Here is a 20,461-nt window from a genome sequence, read left to right as displayed (position 1 = left end):
CAAACTAACTTCCCCATTGAGTCCCTTATAGTAGATACTATAACAGATATAATGCTTCTGTAACAGCAGTAGCAGTTACTTCTCTCATCTGTCCTTGCTCCTCCCCCAGTAAATATTGCTAATGGCCCTTCTGAATGGGAAATGACTTGGACTAACAGTTGGACTTGCTCTGTGCTGGCTGACCACCAGATTAAATTGGCTAAAATCCACTTCACTGCTTTGTTAATGTCAGGTGTTCCAGATACTCAAACATAATCAGCCACCCAGACAGAGTGGAACTGTGAGCCGGCTTAGTTCTCATTCAACAGTTCACCTAGAAAATACAGTCTGTTTATGTGTGGCAATCAGTGGTAAAACTTAAGTATCATGTCCTACTGGGAAAACATGACAGCAGTGAATGGTGGAAGTCCATTTGACACTTGTATGCAGAGGACCAATTAAGTGTGACCCTTTTCTATGGAATCTAGGTCTTATGGGTGTAATATTATGGACAGTATTCCAATATTTGAGAGGTTGCCACAAAGAAGAGGGGGTCAACTCATTTTCCAAAGCGAGGCAGGACAAGAAACAATGGATGGAAACTAATCAAGGAGAGAAGCAACCTGGAATTAAGAAGAAACTTCCTGACAATGAGAACAATTAACCAGTTCTGGGTGCTTCATCACTGGAGGTTTTTAAGAAGAAATTGGACAGTCTGAAATGGTCAAGGGCAGGGATAGGCAAAGTTGGCTCTTCTATGACATATGGACTTCAATTCCCAGAATCCCTGAGCTTGCGTGATTGGCTCAGGAATTCTGGGAGTTGAAGTCTATAAGTCATAGAAGTCATGCCTACCTCTGGTCTAGGGTCTCTCTTGAGTAGGGGGTTGGACTAGAAGACCTTGAAGGTCCCTTCCAGCTCTGATTGATATACATCAAATAAACATTAACATTTCATCATTCTCTTTCCCTTTTTGACATCTAGCTCTTAAATTGCATCATGGACATGGTAGAAAAAACAAGGCGATCTCTCACTGTGCTACGGCGATGTCAAGAAGCTGACCGGGAAGAACTTAATTATTGGATACGGCGGTACAGCGATGCAGAGGATTTGAAAAAAGGCAACGGTAGCAATCATTCTAGGCAGCAGAGTCCAGTGAACCCGGATCCCATCCCTTTAGGTACGGTGTCTTTAAACCATTCAGAAACAACTTTGAACACTTTTATGTTGCTGTGTTTATGAACTTGCACCTGTCCTCTTTTTTAATCTCAGTCGTTTTGTTTTGTTTTTTAATTACAGTTTTGTGGCTATAAAATGATTGGCTATATTTAAAATCATACTTTAAAGAGAAGGTGTAGGATTATTGAATCACAATATTTAGCTCTATGCATTCACGTTGGATTAGGTTATAGGAATTATGTTTATTGGTGAAAGAAAAGAAAAAGGCTATCATTATAAATTGTTGCAGAAAAGAACTGGTGTGCTGGTCCTATATTGTTGTCTCTTGAAAGTAAAAAATATTAAAACCCTTTCAAGCACATGCCTTTCATTTGCAGTTTCCCTTTTAAACCCAGTATGATAATAATGAATTAGAATTAGATTGCCTTACTAAAGACAATATGTAGTTTATTGTCTTTTACTTTATTACTTTACTATATTGAGTAAAGTAATAAAGGTGGTGCAGTGGTCAGACAGCAGTATTGCACGCTGCTTCTGCTGACTGCTGGCTGTAGTTCATCAGTTCACATTTCACCAGGCTCAAGGTTGACTCAGCCCTCCATCCTTCTCAGGTGGGTAAAATAAGGACCCAGATTGTTGGGGGCAATATGCTGACTCTGCAAGCTGATTAGCCTTAGAGAAAGCTATAAAGCACTGAAGTGGTATATAAGTCTAAGTGCTATTGCTATTTTATTTATTCATTCATTCATTCATTCATTCATTCATTCATTCATTCATTCAATTTTTATGCTGCCGTTCTCTTTAGACTCGGGGTGGCTTACAACATGTTAGCAACAGCACTTTTTAACAGAGCCACGTATTGCCCCCACAATCCAGGTCCTCATTTTACCCACCTCGTAAGGATGGGAGGTATTCCTATTATTAAAGTAAAGAAATATTTTAATTTAAAGTAATAATAATTACTTTATTAAATTATAGAATTTAATAAAAGGAAAATAATATAATGGCACTATGTTGCTAGTTCATAAGGAAAATAGTCAACAATTGATGAGTTGCCTATAAGACAAGATAAGAACTGCGTACTATAGGTGCTATCCCGTGCTTACAGCATGTTTTTAAGAAATATTGTATCACAAAGAACAAACACTGCATTTTTCTGTATGTTGTAAATGTCACAAATCCCCTTTGTCATTTTTAATGAGCTAAACCACCCAGTAAAAATTACCAGCTTGTCATCTTCAGTAGCTATGGATGGGGAAGACGGCCATCTGTTATGCCTTTGTGTCTCTCCTCCCCACCCCCTTTATGATTTATATCGGTACCCATTCTGTAGATCAGTTTCAATTATAGCTATAATCTATCCTTTTTCAAGTTTGTAATAATGGCTTTAATCCAGAATTCTCTGCAACCTTTGCACCAGGTGAAATAGCAAGCACACATATGCTAGTTGCTACTCCGGCTTACGACCTTTCTAATAATAAGAAATGGTGTGAGATAAGGTACGGTAACAGATGCATGCCGAATTGTGGGCATCTATAGTTAAAAGTAATTTATGGATGTTGAGATATACAGTATTTCTGTCTGAGACCTTGGAGAACTGTGGTTGAAAGACAATAGCATTAGCACAGACCTGGAATTTAAAACACTCTTCCACCCCAGTCCTCAAAAAAACCCTTCTTTGTTGATTTTATTAGATTATTTATTTATTTAATTTATTGATTGATTGATTGATTGATTGATTGATTGATTATTTAATTAATTAATCTATTTATGTATTAAATTTATAAGCCACCCAACTCATTTCGGACTCTGGGAGCTATACAAGTAATATAAACAATATATTAAAAATATATAAGCAATATAAAACAGTATCACAATATAAACCCCCTCAACATTCATTCAATAAAAACATTCATTACTTCTGCCCAGAGCTGAATAGTGAGGCTCAATAGCGCCAGGCCTGCCAACAAAGCCAGGTTTTCAGAGCCTTTCAGAAGGCCAGGAGGGTGGGGGCAGTACAGATCTCTGGGGGCAGCTGGCTCCAGAGAGCCGGAGCCGCCACAAAGAAGGCCTTTCCCCATAGCTCCACCAAACAGCATTGTTTGGCCAACGGGACCCGAGAACGCCAACCCTGTGGCCCCTAATCGGTCACTGGGTGTTATGGGGCAGAAGACATTCCCATAGATAGTCAGGACCTAAGCCATATAGATGATAACCAACACTTTGAATTGTGTCCGGAGACAGAGTATTGGCGTGATGTGGGTGTACCTTCAACAGTTCGCACAGCTATGTTCTGGACTAATTGTAGTCTCTGAACACTTTTCAAGGGTGGTTCCATGCAGAACACGTTGCCTGCCTGAAGGTGGTAAGGACATGAGTGACTGTGAGTAGAGATTCCCGATCCAAATAGGGCCGCAATTGGTGCACTAAACGAACCTAGTTTTCTATCCGATTGCAGTGATAAGAATAAATAATTGTAATGTTATTTGCGTTATTTTTTCTTACATTTAAAGTTATTTATCCTGAACCACTTTTTTGAAATTCTATTTCTATTTGCATGTTTTATTTACTTATTTGCTTATAATCTGGCCTTTATTTTTATTTTTTTAAATACTCAAGGCGGTGAACATATCTAATAGTCTTACCTCCTCCTATTATCATCCACAACAACAACACTGTGTAGTGGGTTGGGCTGGGAGAAAATGCCTGGCCAAAAGCCACCCATCTGGCTTTCATGCCTAAAGTGGGACTAGAACTCAGTTTCCTGGTTTCTAGGCCAACAAGTTAAGCACTACTCCAAATTGACTTACTGGTACATGCTTAGCATAAACTATTTGTAAGAAATACTCAAACATTTGTTTGGAAGATGGGCATCCCGCCCTCTAAGAATTTCTGTTGAAGAAGCAGATTTACTTGCTCAAGGACAACTTGCGGTACCTTTTGTGATTAAGGAAGTTCTTCATTTATATATACAGTGTTCCCTCGATTTTCGCGGGGGATGCGTTCCGAGACCGCCCGTGAAAGTTGAATTTCCACGAAGTAGAGATGCGGACGTAAATACACTATTTTTGGCTATGAACAGTATCACAAGCCTTCCCTTAACACTTTAAACCCCTGAATTGCAATTTCCCATTCCCTTAGCAACCATTTAGATTATTACTCACCATGTTTATTTATTAAAGTTTATTTTTAAAAATACACTGATCCCCCGATTATCGCGAGGGTTCCGTTCCAAGACCCCTCGCGATAATCGATATTTCGGAATGTAGTGGTGCGGAAGTAAAAACACCATCTGCGCATGCGTGCCCCTTTTTCCATGGCCGCACATGCGCAGATGGTGGAGTTTGCGTGTGGGCGGCGGGGAAGACCCTTCGGCCGCCCAACAGCTGATCTCCGTAGCGCGGCAGCAGCGAGGAGCCGAAGATGGGGTTTCCCCGTTGCCCACACGACGGGGAAACCCCATCTTCGGCTCCTCGCTGCTGCCGCGCTGCGGAGCAGATCAGCTGTTGGGCAGCCGAAGGAACCTTCCCTGGGTCTTCCCGCCGCCCAGGCAAAGGGGAAACCCCAAGATCGCTTGCCGCTTGCCCGTCACCTACTCGACCGGCCGCTCGCTTGCCGCTCGAGAGCAAGAGGGGGAGAGATAGAGAAAGAGAGAGAAGGAAAGAAAGAGATGAGAGAGGGAGGAAGAGAGTGTGAGAGAGGAAGAAGCAAGATAGAGAAAGAGAGAGAGAAAGAAAGATGAGAAAGGAAGGGAGTGACGTCATCGGGTGGAAAAATCGCGATATAGCGATTCACAATGATCGGGATCGCGAAACTCGGGGGATCACTGTATTTATTAAAGGCAGCTGAAAGTTTGGCGATGACATATGACGTCATTGGGCGGGAAAAACCGTGGTATAAAGGGAAAAACCGCAAAGTATTTTTTAATTAATATTTTTGAAAAACCGTGGTATAGACTTTTCGCAAAGTTCGAACCCGCGAAAATCGAGGGAACACTGTATATATATTTTCTAGTCCTGTGAATAAATGTTAGATTGGTGAATTTTAGGCCTAATTTAATTAAAGACTACCTAAGAATGAAAACACAACACATGTAGGAAAGAGGTGGATTTCCAGGAGGAAGGAGGTGCATTCCAGAGATATAAGACACAACTTAGTCTAGGTATCATGTGGGAGGGGAAAGAGTCAACCTAATAAGTCAGAGAATACCTTATTTTTTGGAGTATAAGATACACCTATTTCCCCCCTAAAAGAGTCTGAAAATTCAGGTGTGTCTTATACTCTAAATGTAGCTTTTACTAATTCTCATAAACAGAACTTGTATCTTACAATTGAATCAGTGTTGATTATAAACAAGCACTTGACAGAATCGTCTGTGAAATTTTTTGGACAGAGTGGTAAAATGTAGAATAGCTGATATTATTTGATTTATGAATCTGATTACATAATTATTTTTAAGAGATGATTGAATGTATGCTACAGATTTATTTGTGCAATCATTGTTTTTAGTACTACGAATAAAGTGAATAAGATTATAAAGAGTGTGGCCATGTGGTTGGAAGGAACAAGCCTCAATGCTAGACTTAAAAACAAGGAAATATTCAACATGGCTAAATGTCATGTATCAATATGACAATATTTGACTTCTTCAGAAACTATCAGAGCAGTTTCGCATACATATTAACATATTAGACATATTTCTCTAGATCACAGAACAAGCATCATCACTGACCACTAACTGTATACAAGGAATAAGTTGGCACAGATGCCACATATCTTCTGTTTAATTTGTTGCAACAAAATTATATGTTCTCTGCATCAGGAATTGCTAAAAGAAGTTTCAAAAAAACTGAGAAAAAAATACATTATTTTTGCCAAGTACCAAAGAATAAAGACCATCCACCAGAAGTGCTAAGTTATCTTAATCTTATACTATAAGATAGCAAAAGTGTGATTAAAATGGTATGACCTAATTTTCACATGCTAAACTAATGTGTTATTTGGAGTGTATACTTCTCTGAAACCAGCTATGTTGTTCCAATTAAAACATTAGGTACAAAAATATGGTAGGGAATGTTGTGTACAAAACAATAAATTAGAGAAAGATGTATAGAAATAACAAATTGAAATAAATATACAGTGATACCTCATCTTACAAACTTAATTGGTTCCAGGACGAGGTTCTTAAGGTGAAAAGTTTGTAAGACGAAACAATGTTTCCCATAGGAATCAATGGAAAAGCGATTAATGCGTGCAAGCCCAAAATTCACCCATTTTGCCAGCCAAAGCGCCCGTTTTTGCACTGCTGGAATTCCCCTGTGGCTCCCCTCCATGGGAAACCCCACCTCTGGACTTCTGTGTTTTTGCAATGCTGCAGGGGAATCCCAGCAGGGGAATCCCAGCATCACAAAAATGAGCGCTTCGCTGGCAACCGAAGTCCGGAGGTGGGGTTTCCCAGCGAGGGGAGCCTCAGTGAAATCGCAGCATCGCAAAAACACCGAAGTCTTCAAAACCCCACCCCTGGGCCTCTGTGTTTTTGTGATGCTGCGATTTCACTGAGGCTCCCCTCGCAGGGAAACCCCACCTCCAAACTTCCGTTGCCAGCGAAGTGCCCGTTTAAACGGGTGCTTTGCTGGCAACGGAAGTCCGGAGGCGGGGCATCCCAGCGGCGGCGGCGGGTTTGTAAGGTGAAAATAGTTTGTAAGAAGAGGCAAACAAATCTTAAACCCCGGGTTTGTATCTCGAAAAGTTTGTATGATGAGGCGTTTGTAAGACGAGGTATCACTGTATATTCCTTTTTATAGGTTCTCTCTGGATAGCCTACTTGACAGATTAATGTGAGGCAATAACTGGATGAAATGATGCTATGTATGATACTATGGGTTCTTGGAGGAAAGGTGCATGTAACATGAAAATAAATAACTTCAGAATAGTTTTTTAAAGTGAGTCAGTTTTTTAAACTGAAGATTGAGGACTTTGAAATTTGGGGATAAAGACTTGATAACATCTTGGTTGACATAACACATATAAAATATATCTGAAATTGTTCCAGGTAAAACTCTCTTATCCCAGGACCCAGGCAAAACATATTTTTTTAGGAGGGACACTCATCTTCTAAAATATAATATTGATTATTTTGGCTAAACAGCAAGATATAATAATCTTTACCTTGCAAAACATCAACAAAAATTAAAAGAAATAAGACTGGACCATTTTCCTCCTCTATTTTCAAATCTTATAACTCTTTCCTTAGATGAGTGATAACGTAAAAAATAATCAGAAACTTTTGTTAACTTTCTGTTGTAAAATTATGGATATATTTGTCTCTGAAAATACAAAGTTTTCTGGGCTAGCCTTATCATAATCACTTTTTAAATTATTTTTAAAATGTGGAAGTGTGTTTCTTATTCTCAGCATATATTATACCATACTTTCCTTTCCAGAAAAGAAAATTAAAAGCCACGTGAAGTCCTTCGTAGATCTTGATTTAATCTTTCTAACAGTGTCTTGGCTTCGTTATCTGTATGAATTATGGGGTGGAATATGAGCTTGATTGATCTTTGTGCCTGGAAATTGAACCAATTAGCTGACAATCCAGTGAATGATATCACTGAATTCCATTTAGCTTTGACTGTTACATATCTAAACAAATCAATACAGCATCTTGTTGCCGTTTTTATATCTTACCAAAGGGCCATTCTGTAGTGAAAATCATAGTTGCACTGAATGGCTTCTGCTCTTTTTTTGGCTAACAGAAAATATTTATTCTACTGTTCCATAATTCCTAGTATGTTACCTTTCTTGTAGCATTGAAAGGTCACATTACTCAGCATAGTTTCATTGATTTCAAAATCTAGTTAGTGATTTCTGACAGTCTCAAAATGGGTGAGCAGTGTGATCGGGCGGTGGGAAAAGCAAGTAGGATGCTTGGCTGCATAGCTAGAGGTATAACAAGCAGGAAGAGGGAGATTGTGATCCCCTTATATAGAGCGCTGGTGAGACCACATTTGGAGTACTGTGTTCAGTTCTGGAGACCTCACCTACAAAAAGATATTGACAAAATTGAACGGGTCCAAAGACGGGTTACAAGAATGGTGGAAGGTCTTATGCATAAAACGTATCAGAAAAGACTTAATGAACTCAATCTGTATAGTCTGGAGGACAGAAGGAAAAGGGGGGGACATGATCGAAACATTTAAATATGTTAAAGGGTTAAATAGGGTTCAGGAGGGAAGTGTTTTTAATAGGAAAGTGAACACAAGAACAAGGGGACACAATCTGACGTTAGTTGGGGGAAAGATCAAAGGCAACATGAGAAAATATTATTTTACTGAAAGAGTAGTAGATCCTTGGAACAAACTTCCAGCAGACGTGGTTGGTAAATCCACAAACTTAAACATGCCAGGGATAAACATATATCCATTGTAAGATAAAATACAGGAAATAGTATAAGGGCAGACTAGATGGACCATGAGGTCTTTTTCTGCCGTCAGTCTTCTATGTTTCTATGTTTCTAGTTACGGATGTTAATATTTTATAATAGCAAGCAGTTAGCATTAAATTGTTTTGTTATGGTTTAATTTTGTTTTTCATACTTTCTTTACACTGAACTGTACTTGGTTTCATTTTATTTATTAATTGGACTTATATGCCGCCCTATGAAGACTCTGATGGGTGGCTCACAACATATAAAAAACAGTACAAAAACAATTCTGGAGCTCAATTATAAAACTAATTTAAAAACCCAAATCATAAAATCATATAAACACACTCATTCACATTTAAAGTTGCGCTAATGGCCGGAGCAGATGTTAAAGGGTTGAATTTGTACGATTGTGTAGTTGGGGATTTTATAATACTGGGTATGTTTATTAATGTTTTTAATTGATTTTTAATTTTTTTTAATTAGATTTATAATGTATTGTGTTATTATTGTGTTGTGAGACGCCCCGAGTCTTCGGAGAGGGGCTGCATACAAATCTAATTAATAATAATAATAATAATAATAATAATAATAATAATAAAGCTTGATGGCCCCAGGCCTGCCAACAAAGGTGAATTTTTAAGCTCTTTCAGAAGGCCAAGAGAATGGGGGTGGTTCGAATCTCTGGGGGAAGTTCGTCCCAGAGGGTCGGGGCAGCCATAGAGAAGGCCCTTCCCCTAGGCCCCTCCAGATAGCATTGCTTGGCTGATGGGACCTGGAGAAGGCCAATTCTGTGGGCCCTGACCAGTCACTAGGATACATCAGGCTGGAGACGGTCCAATGTAATAAGTAACCTGGTCCTAAGCATACACGCCCTTGTGTCTTGCTGGAGGAAGGCCATAGAATAGGATGGAGATTACGTGGAAAAATAGGGAGTGTAGAAGAAACATCATTCTTTCTAATGTGTAAGTTTCATTGTGTTCAATAAATAATTGTTGAAGAAAAAAATATGGTGTATTACTTTCTGGGCGACCCTTGTAATTACAGATTAGTTGCTAAGAACCCAAATTTTTATCACAAGACTGTGGGGATGCTGCAACAGTCATAGGTATTGGGGCTGGTTGTAAGTCACTTTTTTCAGTATAATTTTCAGTTGTAATTTTCAGTTGTAATTTTCAGTTGTAATTTTGAACAACTAAACAAATAGTTGTAAGTCAAGGACCATCCTTACATTGCATATTTTCATATTGTACAGATTTGCCAAGTTTTCGGTGAGTATTGCTAATAGATAAGATATACAAGCCCCCAAGTTGTTGTAGTTGGCTCTGGCCCAGCTCCTGCTCCAAGGAATGTGGAGGTGGATGCAGGGGAAACATCAACATGTCATAGGCCTGTTTTGTTGCCGACAGAGTCCGGTAGTGCAGTTTCCTCGGACGAAGAAGAAGGTGGGGGTGACTTGGAAGAGGGGGGCTTGGCACACAGCCCAGGAAGCCAATCTCCATTATCTTCGGTTGATTCGTATGTAGAAGTATTAGACCCACGCATGCGCAGAATTATGCATAGAAGAGACCAATTGCAGAAATATTACAGGAGATAAGGGAGGCCACCTGTGTTTGGGTGGGGCTCCAGTAATTAGAGCTGCTGATATAAATAGCAGTATGTTGGTTAGGCCGTTGTGGAAGATTATCTGATCATTGTTCTTCAGGACTGTGCCTTGCTGTTTCCGGACTGTTTGTTGATTTTTCACGACTTTGAAACCAAAGCAGAGAAAAGTGTGTGTGTTTCACTTCATGGAAGAAGAAGGACTGTGACGTTTCTTAACAGCTACTAGCTAAGTACTTAAGGACTGATTAAGGGGATTGTAGACTACCAGGTTGTTTTGGGCCGAGTGCTCTTTGCAATACAAAAAGGGTGCTTTGTTTCTTTTGAATTTTTGTGATAAAGAACATTGTTTTTGAACTTTAAGGGGTGTGTGTGTGTGTGTGTGTGTGTGTGTGTGTGTCTGAAATTTGTACCCTTGAATTTTCGGGAGACTCTTATCATAGAGCCAGGCAGAACACAAGTGCATTCAGGAATCATCTGAATATAGCACTTTGAGTTTATTCTCTTGACTGATCTTTAACCAATCCCCTGCACCCCCGGTAAAGACCAATAGCCGCCCCCAACATCAAAATGACTGCGGAGTATCTGTGTATAACATCAGAGCTACAACCGGTCCCTCTACTTTCTCATCAAGATCTCAAACTGAATATGAAATCTAGTATACAGTATATCCTGCTGGTCAAATAACAGGAGAGGTCATTGATCATCATGGTCAAAATGAAAACCTTAATCACTGCTAACTTGACAATGTAGTGTGGCCCTGTTTTGTGTAGGAATTAATTTAATTATTTCTGCCTTTTGGCTGTAGTTTTAATCACCACTTAGGAAATAAGTGCAAGTGTTGAACACAGTTGCAGAATATTCATGAATATTCAGCAAGACAAGAGAGGCAAAGGTCATTTTATTAAGTACATACTGATTATCAATATAGAAAAACTTAGAGCAACAGAGTTGGAAGTGACCTTGGATATCTTCTAAATTCAACCCTTGCTTAATTAGGAAATTCAACACCATTTTATACCATTTCTTCTTTAAAAACTTAATGAGTGCTCATATCTGGGGCACAGGTTCAAATCGATTGTGTCACATGACCTATTGTAATGTTTTTTGCTTTTGCAGTGGGCGTGGCCTGCACACCGTGCATCAAGCCCAGCCCCCATTTTGACAGACCTGTTGTAGAGGCAAATTGTTCCACTGATTAATTGTTCTCTGAGGAAATTTCTCCTTAGTTCTAGGTTGGTTCTCTCCTTGATTAGTTTCTATCCATGGCTTCTTGTCTTGCCTTCAGGTGTTTTAGAGCAGTGTTCCCCAACCTTGGCAACTTGAAGATATCTGGACTTCAACTCCCAGAATTCCCCAGCCAGCATTCGTTGGCATTCACTGGCTGGGGAATTCTGGGAGTTGAAGTCCAGATATCTTCAAGTTGCCAAGGTTGGGAAACACTGTTTTAGAGAATAGGTTGACCTCCTCTTCATTGGGGCAGCTCCTTAGATTTATTTATTTATTTGTTGGTTTGTTGGTTTGACTTATGTGCCGCCCCTCTCCGCGGCTTATAACATTTTGGTAAAAAGATACAATAAATAAAACATTTCTAGTCCAATTAATAGAATAATTGATTTAAAAATTATCTTAAAAACTAAACATTTAAAATCAAAGAAGTGTTAGATATTGTAACACTGCTATCATGTCAGCCCTAGTTCTTCTGTTCCTCAAACTACGACGCCTAAAACACGATTTAAGTATTGCCCACAAGATCATATGCTGCAACGTTCTACCTGTCAATGACTACTTCAGCTTCAATCGCAACAACACAAGAGCACGCAACAGATTCAAACTTAATATTAACTGCTCCAAACTTGACTGTAAAAAAATATGACTTCAGCAATCGAGTTGTCGAAGTGTGGAACTCATTACCTGACTCAGTAGTGTCAACCCCTAACCCCCAACATTTTTCCCTTGACCTCTCCAGGTTCCTAAGAGGTCAGTAAGTGGCGTGCATAAGTGCACTAGTGTGCCTTCCATCCCCTGTCCAATTGTCTCTCCTTTATCTCCTTTATCTTTTCTTCCTTTCATATATCTTTTCCTCTATTTTTATATCTTTTCTTCTACCCTTTTCTTTATATATATTACTACATGTCTATTCTCTTCAATGTGTATTGTGTATTGGACAAAATAAATAAATTAATTTAAAAAATTTAATTTCTGCATCCTTCATATATTTTAGCCTCCAGACCCCTAGGTTTATAGAGCTCTTATAGTAGGGCTTTATTCAGGATTAAGTTTATCAAGTTTCAAATAACTATAGATAAAAAGGTGTGCAGGCTATGCACACTGGGATTAATATTCTACTCAATTTTCACAAATGAGAGGAAACCCACCCATAAAGGTATGTATGTATAGTACGGTACATACCTCTCCAAAATACAGTGTATACCCCTTAAAATGATGATTATGATGATAATGATTGCTGTGATGTGGCACTATTTGTGATTAATCTAAAAAGAATGGTGGATATTGTTAACCTTGAACATACACAAGAAAAGTATTTATTTCTGCTGAACAACAGGTTTTCCTAAAGAAGACATTGGTAACTACAAAAACAGACAGAGAGATTCTAAAGATCAAGTTATAGAAAAGATTGCTAAAGGATTGAAAAAGATGAGAAGTAAAATATAAATATCTGCCTTTAACTGAATAGACCATTGCATTAAATGCAGGTTTGATAGAATCCAGATGGAGCTACAGTTTCAAGCTACAAGCATAGACTAAAAGACACTGAAAAAAATAATGTATCTCCCAAGAATAGCCAGGATATATTCAGGACATGAGTGTTCACCACAAGAACATGTCAGTCCTGATTACATGCTTCTTATCCTTTAACCTTTATGCCTGAGGGCTGCCAAGCACAAGGGATAAAAGAAAATAAGTCTTCCACAAAATTCCAAATCAAAATAGTCTAAAAGCAGCCAAGAAAGCACCCATAAACAAAATTACAAGGAGCAGACATTATAAAATTTTATAAGGGCAAAAGATAAAGGGCACTGAACAAAAGAGACAAGCTAAAGTATTTCAGTTAATGAGTCAAGCACAATTTAAAATCCAGAGTTGAATCATAACATCCAATTCCCTGTTCAGTGTAGGAATCTATTACTCCAGATTAGATACATATGATTATACAGATATTGTCCCAGAGATGCCAAAACTGAGTCCAGAAAGCAAATTCAGCTCATCAGAGAGTAGATAATAACTCAGATCAATAAACCCAGGAACTTTCCAATAATTTTAACAGCCAAATTTCAATTCTTTACCAGTTACTATTTAAACATTTGTTTTCTGATCATGCTTCAGTTCTCATTCTTTTTCAATATCCCTGATCATCTCGTTCTAGCAAACCATAATTCAGTAAGGCAAACAACTCATCCCAATTATAATGCCAGCTCTTCTCCAATTCTTGCAATGAAAATAGAGTTCTCCGTCTTAAAGGATGTCAGAAGAACCACGTGAAGGGTTATCAGCAAGGCTACTAATAGCAAAACCACCACCTAATGGAGCAAAAGTTAGGTTGAGAGCTAGAATTTCACAGAGCAGACTTGTCAGTTATATCAACAATTCACTCGGTTTTAAGATCAAAAATACAGGCCAGAACAACTGGGAAAAGCAGGAAAAAGAAGTTTCCTGTAGAGAAATACAAAGATGACCTGGGGGGAAAGTATGCAAAAAGGGTTACAAAAACATGCTTAACATAGGGAAGCAAAACATGAGGAGGAAACTCAAATTGGCTCCACTCTAACTTCCTGGACTATAAGAGGGAAGGGAGAGAAAATTCAACCAGGCTTTCAAGATTCTGTTACTAATAAATTAGAATTCCATTGAGTCTTCGGAGAGGGGCGGCATACAAATCTAATAAATAATAATAATAATAATTATTATTATTATTATTATTATTATTATTATTATTATTATTATTATTAATCTGTACAAAGTTGAATGTGCACAACAGCGTGTGAAATTGTCAGTGTTGCTTCCTAAGTGGGCAGTTCGATTTCACAGAAGTTTGATTTACTTGGAGTTATTTATTTATTAAATTTATTTATTTATTAAATTTGTATGCCGCCTCTCTCCGTAGACTCGGGGCGGCTCACAACAGTAATAGAAAAAACAATGTACAATACAAATCTAATAATTAAAACTAAAAACCCAGAATTTAAGAAAACATACATACAATATACCATACATAAACAGTATGGGCCTGGCAAAGTTATTTCAGTTCCCCCATGCTTGACGGTAGAGGTGGGTTTTAAGGAGCTTACGAAAGGCCAGGAGGGTGGGGGCAGTTCTAATCTCAGGTGGGAGCTGGTTCCAGAGGGTAGGGCCGCCACAGAGAAGGCTCTTCCCCTGGGCCCCGCCAAACGACATTGTTTCATCGACGGGACCCGGAGAAGGCCAACTCTGTGGGACCTAATCGGTCGCTGGGATTCGTGTGGCAGAAGGCGGTCCCGGAGATATTCTGGTCCGATGCCATGAAGAGCTTTATAGGTCATAACCAACACTTTGAATTGTGACCGGAAATTGATCGGCAACCAATGCAGACTGCGGAGTGTTGGAGTAACATGGGCATATCTTGGTAAGCCTATGATTGCTCTCACAGTTGTTTAAGTGTTCCCTTTATTTTTTTGAGCAGTGTATATATATGTATGTTGGGGGGGGGGGCGGTTTATTGGTGAAGAACACAACTACATCATAATAAAAGTCCAATAAATAAATAAATATCAGATTCATTTAGTAGGAGTTGTTTCAAACGTTTCATAAGGAATTTTGGAATAAAAGCATGATTTCTCTCTTCATTTTTAATCAAGGTTATACTTTTAATCGCTTGACTGAATTATGAAAAGCATTTTTTTTAAAAAAAAGTATGTCTAACTAATATTTAAAATATACTGCTTTATTTCTCTTATTCTCCCCCTGGTTCTTACAGACTCACATCGGGAATTCCTTCACAGGCCTGCTTCTGGATATGTGCCAGAGGAGATCTGGAAGAAAGCTGGTAAGAATTGTTTAAAAACATGAGCATAACAGTTTGGCAGCTGTGTGTATTTGTTAATGCTTCGATATAACGTTTTTTTAAAAAAACTAAAAATAAAGGCATTGCTAATAAACCAGTTTCAATTCCTAATGCTTAGCTTGGAATAGATCAGAATACAAAATATTTTTAATTACATCAACATTTACGTCAGAAGTTAAGAGGATATCAATATAACACAAAAAGAAGAAAGAAACACAGATTATATTTATTTTTATTCATTTTTATTTAATTTATTTATTTATTTTGACAAACAATTATAGGGTGGTAATTTGTACAAATAAAACATTAGATAAGTGATGATAAAAAGTAACAAAAGAAGACAATAGGACAGGGATGATAGGCACAGTGGTGCGCTTATGCACGCCCCTTACAGACCTCTTAGAAAGGGGGAGAGGTCAATTGTAGATAGTCTAAGGTTAAAGGTTTTGGGGTTAGGAGTAGAAACCACAGAATCAGGTAGTGCATTCCAGGCGTTGATTACTCTGTTGCTGAAGTTGTATTTTTTGCAGTCAAGTTTGGAGCGGTTGACATTTAGTTTAAATCGATTTCATGCTCGTGTGTTGTTGCGGTTGAAGGTGAAGTAGTCGTTAACAGGTAGGACATTTTGGTATATGATTTTATGAACTATAATTAAGTAGGAACGGAGACGACGGAGTTGTAAGTTGTCTAAGCCAAGAATTTCAAGTCTGGCGGAGTGAGGTATTTTGTTGTGAGAAGAGGAATGAAGGACTCTTCTTGTGAAATATTTCTAGACTCGCTCAATTGTGTTGATGTCAGATATGCAATGTGGATTCCATACAGGCGAGCTGTATTCTAGGATTGGTCTGACAAATGTTTTGTAAGCTCTTATTAGCAGTTCAAAAATTACCAGAGAAGAAGCTGCGAAGGATTAGGTTAACAACTCTTAAAGCCTTTCTGGCAGTGTTGTTGCAGTGGGCTCTAGGACTTAGGTCATTGGATATGAGTACAGCCATCCTTCTGGAGAAGTCAAAATCTAATGATTTTTATATAGCATTATTCCAATGGTTTGCAGGCAATATCTTCTAATAAAGCCATTGTGTGATATGAGGAGATCTACATTACTTTTTTCCCCACTTATAGACTTTGTGTGAAGCCTGAGCTATAAATAAATATTTGTATTTGCTTGACTGCAATTGAATCCATTGGCTAAATCCAGCCTGGTAAATTGTCTGTCTTAATGATGCTGATAAAGTTGAGAAATTAAATTTGGGGGTTGGGACTTGTTAAAGTCCTTGTTCTGGATCAGACAAGTATTCTCATTTTTTTTACCAGTTGTTAATCATCCACATTTATTTATTTATTTATTTATTTTATTTATTTATTTTGTCCAATACATAATACACATTGAAGAGAAAGATATGTAATAATATAAGTAAAGAAAAGAATAGAAGAAAAGATATAAATGTATAGGTGAACATATTTGAAAGGAAGAAAAGATAAATGAGATAAGGAGAGACAATTGGACAGGGGACGGAAGGCACACTGGTGCACTTATGCACGCCCCTTACTGACCTCTAAGGAACCTGGAGAGGTCAATCGTGGATAGTCTAAGGGAAAAATGTTTGGGGTTAGGGGTTGACACTACTGAGTCAGGTAATGAGTTCCACGCTTCGACAACTCGGTTGCTGAAGACAATTTTTTTACAGTCAAGTTTGGAGCGGTTAATATTAAGTTTGAATCTGTTGCGTGCTCTTGTGTTGTTGCGATTGAAGCTGAAATAGTCATTGACAGGTAGAACGTTGCAGCATATGATCTTGTGGACAATACTTAGATTGTGTTTTAGGCGACGTAGTTCTAAGCTTTCTAGACCTAGGATTGATAGTCTGCTTTCATAGGGTATTCTGTTTCGAGTAATTTCCCATATTACTCTTTCCATTATTTACTATCATATGAGTATAGCAATGAGTAGAAAGAGGGATTTCCCCAACCTTTATTTTTCTCTCTCTATAGTGATGAGGAATGGCTTTCGTGATTGGGAGTTACAAAACTAGAGCCGCCGCCCCCCCTTTTTTTCCCCTTCCTTTTGATTTCTTCTTGAACTACTAGCACTATCTCCCCTTTGTAAACAAAGGCAGGGTCTGGGAAGTTGTTTGGTGGAATTGATTGCAAGGAAGAGATTTCTCATTTCCTTATTGTTAAATGGATCAAGACATGAAATTGTTTTTGGATTTCTGTGAATGAATTCATTTTTTGGCCGGGCCAAGGAAACTTTAGAATATCTCCTCATTTCTACTTTTGTGTTGGAGACTTCCTGTGCTCTTTCTACATGCAAACACAAAAATTACCACTAATGTCCCTTTTATTAGTCTATTATCCAATTTTAAGATATATAGAAACTATAGAAACATAGAAACATAGAAGACTGACGGCAGAAAAAGACCTCATGGTCCATCTAGTCTGCCCTTATACTATTTCCTGTATTTCATCTTACAATGGATATATGTTTATCCCAGGCATGTTTAAATTCAGTTACTGTGGATTTACCAACCACGTCTGCTGGAAGATCCTTGGAACAAACTGAATTTAAACATGCCTGGGATAAACATACAGTGGTCCCTCGATTTTCGCGGGTTCGAACTTCGCGAAACGGCTATACCACGGTTTTTCAAAAATATTAATTAAAAAAATACTTCGCAGATTTTTTCCCTATACCACGGTTTTTCCCACCCGATGACGTCATATGTCATCGCCAAACTTTCGTCTGCCTTTAATAAATATTTTTTTTAATAAACTTTAATAAATAAACATGGTGAGTAATAATCTGAATGGTTGCTAAGGGATTGGGAAATTGTAATTTAGGGGTTTAAAGTGTTAAGGGAAGGCTTGTGATACTATTCATAGCCAAAAATAGTGTATTTACTTCCGCATCTCTATTTCGCGGAAATTCGACTTTCGCGGGCGGTCTCGGAACGCATCCCCCGCGAAAAGCGAGGGAACACTGTATATCCATTGTAAGATGAAATACAGGAAATAGTATAAGGGCAGACTAGATGGACCATGAGGTCTTTTTCTGCCGTCAGTCTTCTATGTTTCTATGTTTCTATATTTTGCATGTTCAGTTGAAGTTTGGGTTCAGAACCACAATAAACAAGCCCATAGGTTCATATGTTCAGTAGATTTTTAATAAATATTAATTGATATTAATTATTACTGCTTTGGTAATGGTTTGCAGTACTGTATGCTTATAAAACTCTAGGCTCCAAGGGTAAGCACTAATATTTGTATTTTTTTCAGGTTACACAAAATATTATATAATAGATATGTGATTGGTAATTACGCATAAAAGAGCCTGTAATCAAGTTCATTTCTTCTTTTTAAAAACGTTTGTAAAGACAATAATATGATTTTTATTTGTGGGTTTGTTTTTATGTATTTCTTTTTCAAGGGATCTGAAAATGTTTGCAGTTGGTAATAAATATTCAAACATCTTGCAAATGTCCTACCAATTCTCTTTGCTGATCTTTGTATGCCGGTGGGACTAGAATAGGAATGCATAATTTAAATATAAATTGCCTTATTTGCATATACAATTAGTCAAACTGCAGCTTTGATCGTAAGCAAAAATTATTGTCCTGTTGCCACTTACACAGAATAGTAATTCACCTTGAATATTCAAAATAAATGAATCTTGACTTGTATTGCTTCCAAATATTTACAGCAGGGTAAAATGAAGACATATTTTAAGATTCATAAACTTAGCATTTTATTTATTTATTTATTGTATTTATTTATTTATTAGATTTGTATGTCGCCCCTTTCCGTAGACTCGGGGCTGCTATTTTCCTCTATAGGGACAAATATCAATATTGATCTTAACATGTTTTAAAAGAGGGTGAGATATTAATAACCATGTGTTCCAGACACAGAAGGTGCCACATGTAATCCATTATAACTATTTGGAATTATTATACAGATCAATACTTTTCATTAAAGTTAATGGAGAATTATTGTTCCAAACACTTATTCCAATTTTTTGTATAATTTTTCCACAAATTCCTATACATTAGGTTACTTCAATCAATAAACAACAATGGAAAAAATATTTTTAGAGTGAGAAGATAGGTAAAGAGAAGGCATCTGCCCCCTTATATTTCAGAGAGAAAGGTTCTACATCTGGCAATTTCATACTCTGAACAATATGAACAGCCTGATTAATTGAATATACAGTGTTCCTCAATTTTCGCGGGTTCAAACTTCGCGAAAAGTCTATACCGTGGTTTTTCCAAAATATTAATTAAAAAATACTTTGCGGTTTTTTTCCCCTATAACAAGGTTTTTCCCACCCAATGACGTCATATGTCATCACCAAACTTTCATCCGCCTTTAATAAATATTTTTAATAAACTTTAATAAATAAACATGGTGAGTAATAATCTAAATGGTTGCTAAGGAAATGGGAAATTGCAATTTAGGGCTTTAAAGTGTTAAGGGAAGGCTTGTGATACTGTTCATAGCCAAAAATAGTGTATTTACTTCCGCATCTCTACTTCGCGGAAATTCAACTTTCGCGGGCGGTTTTGGAATGCATCCCCCGCGAAAAATGAGGGAACACTGTATTATATTGCCTTGAGACACACTAATGTAACAGAACTGCCTCAATGCTACTACAGAAAATATGTTAATGTTTTGGTTTATTAAGCTGATAAATATTTATCAAATTTGGTCACTGAAATGTCTTACATTTCCAGGTATTTTGAAGAAGTGATACCCTGTTTTCCCCAAAATAAGTCATCTTCTGATAATAAGCCCGATCGTACTTTTGAGTCCATGGCAATAAAGCCAAGTGCTTATTTCAGGGTTCAAAAAATAATAATAATAAGGGGAAATATGAGTAGTTCTATGGATGGGTGGGTGGACAGACGGACGGATGGACGGACGGACAGACAGACAGATAGATAGATGAGAGGGGGGGGAGAGAGAGGGAGAGAGACAAGGAGAGAAAGATATCTGTTTCCAATGATATTGCTTTCATAAAACAAATACTTTCTGAATCAAGAATGTAGCCAGAATTTAAAAGACATGTAAATCATATCAGGTATCCCCAGGGGTGGGTTCCAACATACTTTGCTGCCGATTTGCTTCCTCCCATGCCGTGTGGGGACACACCATGTGAGCACATATGGGCTGCACACATACGCGCATGTGCAGTGCTGAATTTCTCAATATACTCTACA

The 20,461-nt window shown here is 37.9% G+C and overlaps 1 protein-coding gene across 4 annotated transcripts in view; it reads left to right on the top strand.

Moving 5' to 3' along the window:
• Positions 1-20,461, top strand: part of RUNX1T1 (RUNX1 partner transcriptional co-repressor 1) — a 210,804-nt gene that overhangs the window by 170,188 nt on the left and 20,155 nt on the right. For all 4 annotated transcript variants that reach the window (XM_070748033.1, XM_070748031.1, XM_070748032.1 and 1 more), the window contains 2 exons: positions 964-1,159; positions 15,159-15,227. In XM_070748033.1, the coding sequence (XP_070604134.1) occupies positions 964-1,159; positions 15,159-15,227 (265 nt within the window). The remainder of the gene's footprint in view (positions 1-963; positions 1,160-15,158; positions 15,228-20,461) is intronic.

Source organism: Erythrolamprus reginae, chromosome 3 (assembly GCF_031021105.1).
Source record: "Erythrolamprus reginae isolate rEryReg1 chromosome 3, rEryReg1.hap1, whole genome shotgun sequence".
NCBI lineage: Eukaryota > Metazoa > Chordata > Lepidosauria > Squamata > Dipsadidae > Erythrolamprus > Erythrolamprus reginae.
The sequence above is the reverse complement of the archived record's forward strand: the minus strand, read 5'-3'. Positions and strand labels throughout refer to the sequence as shown.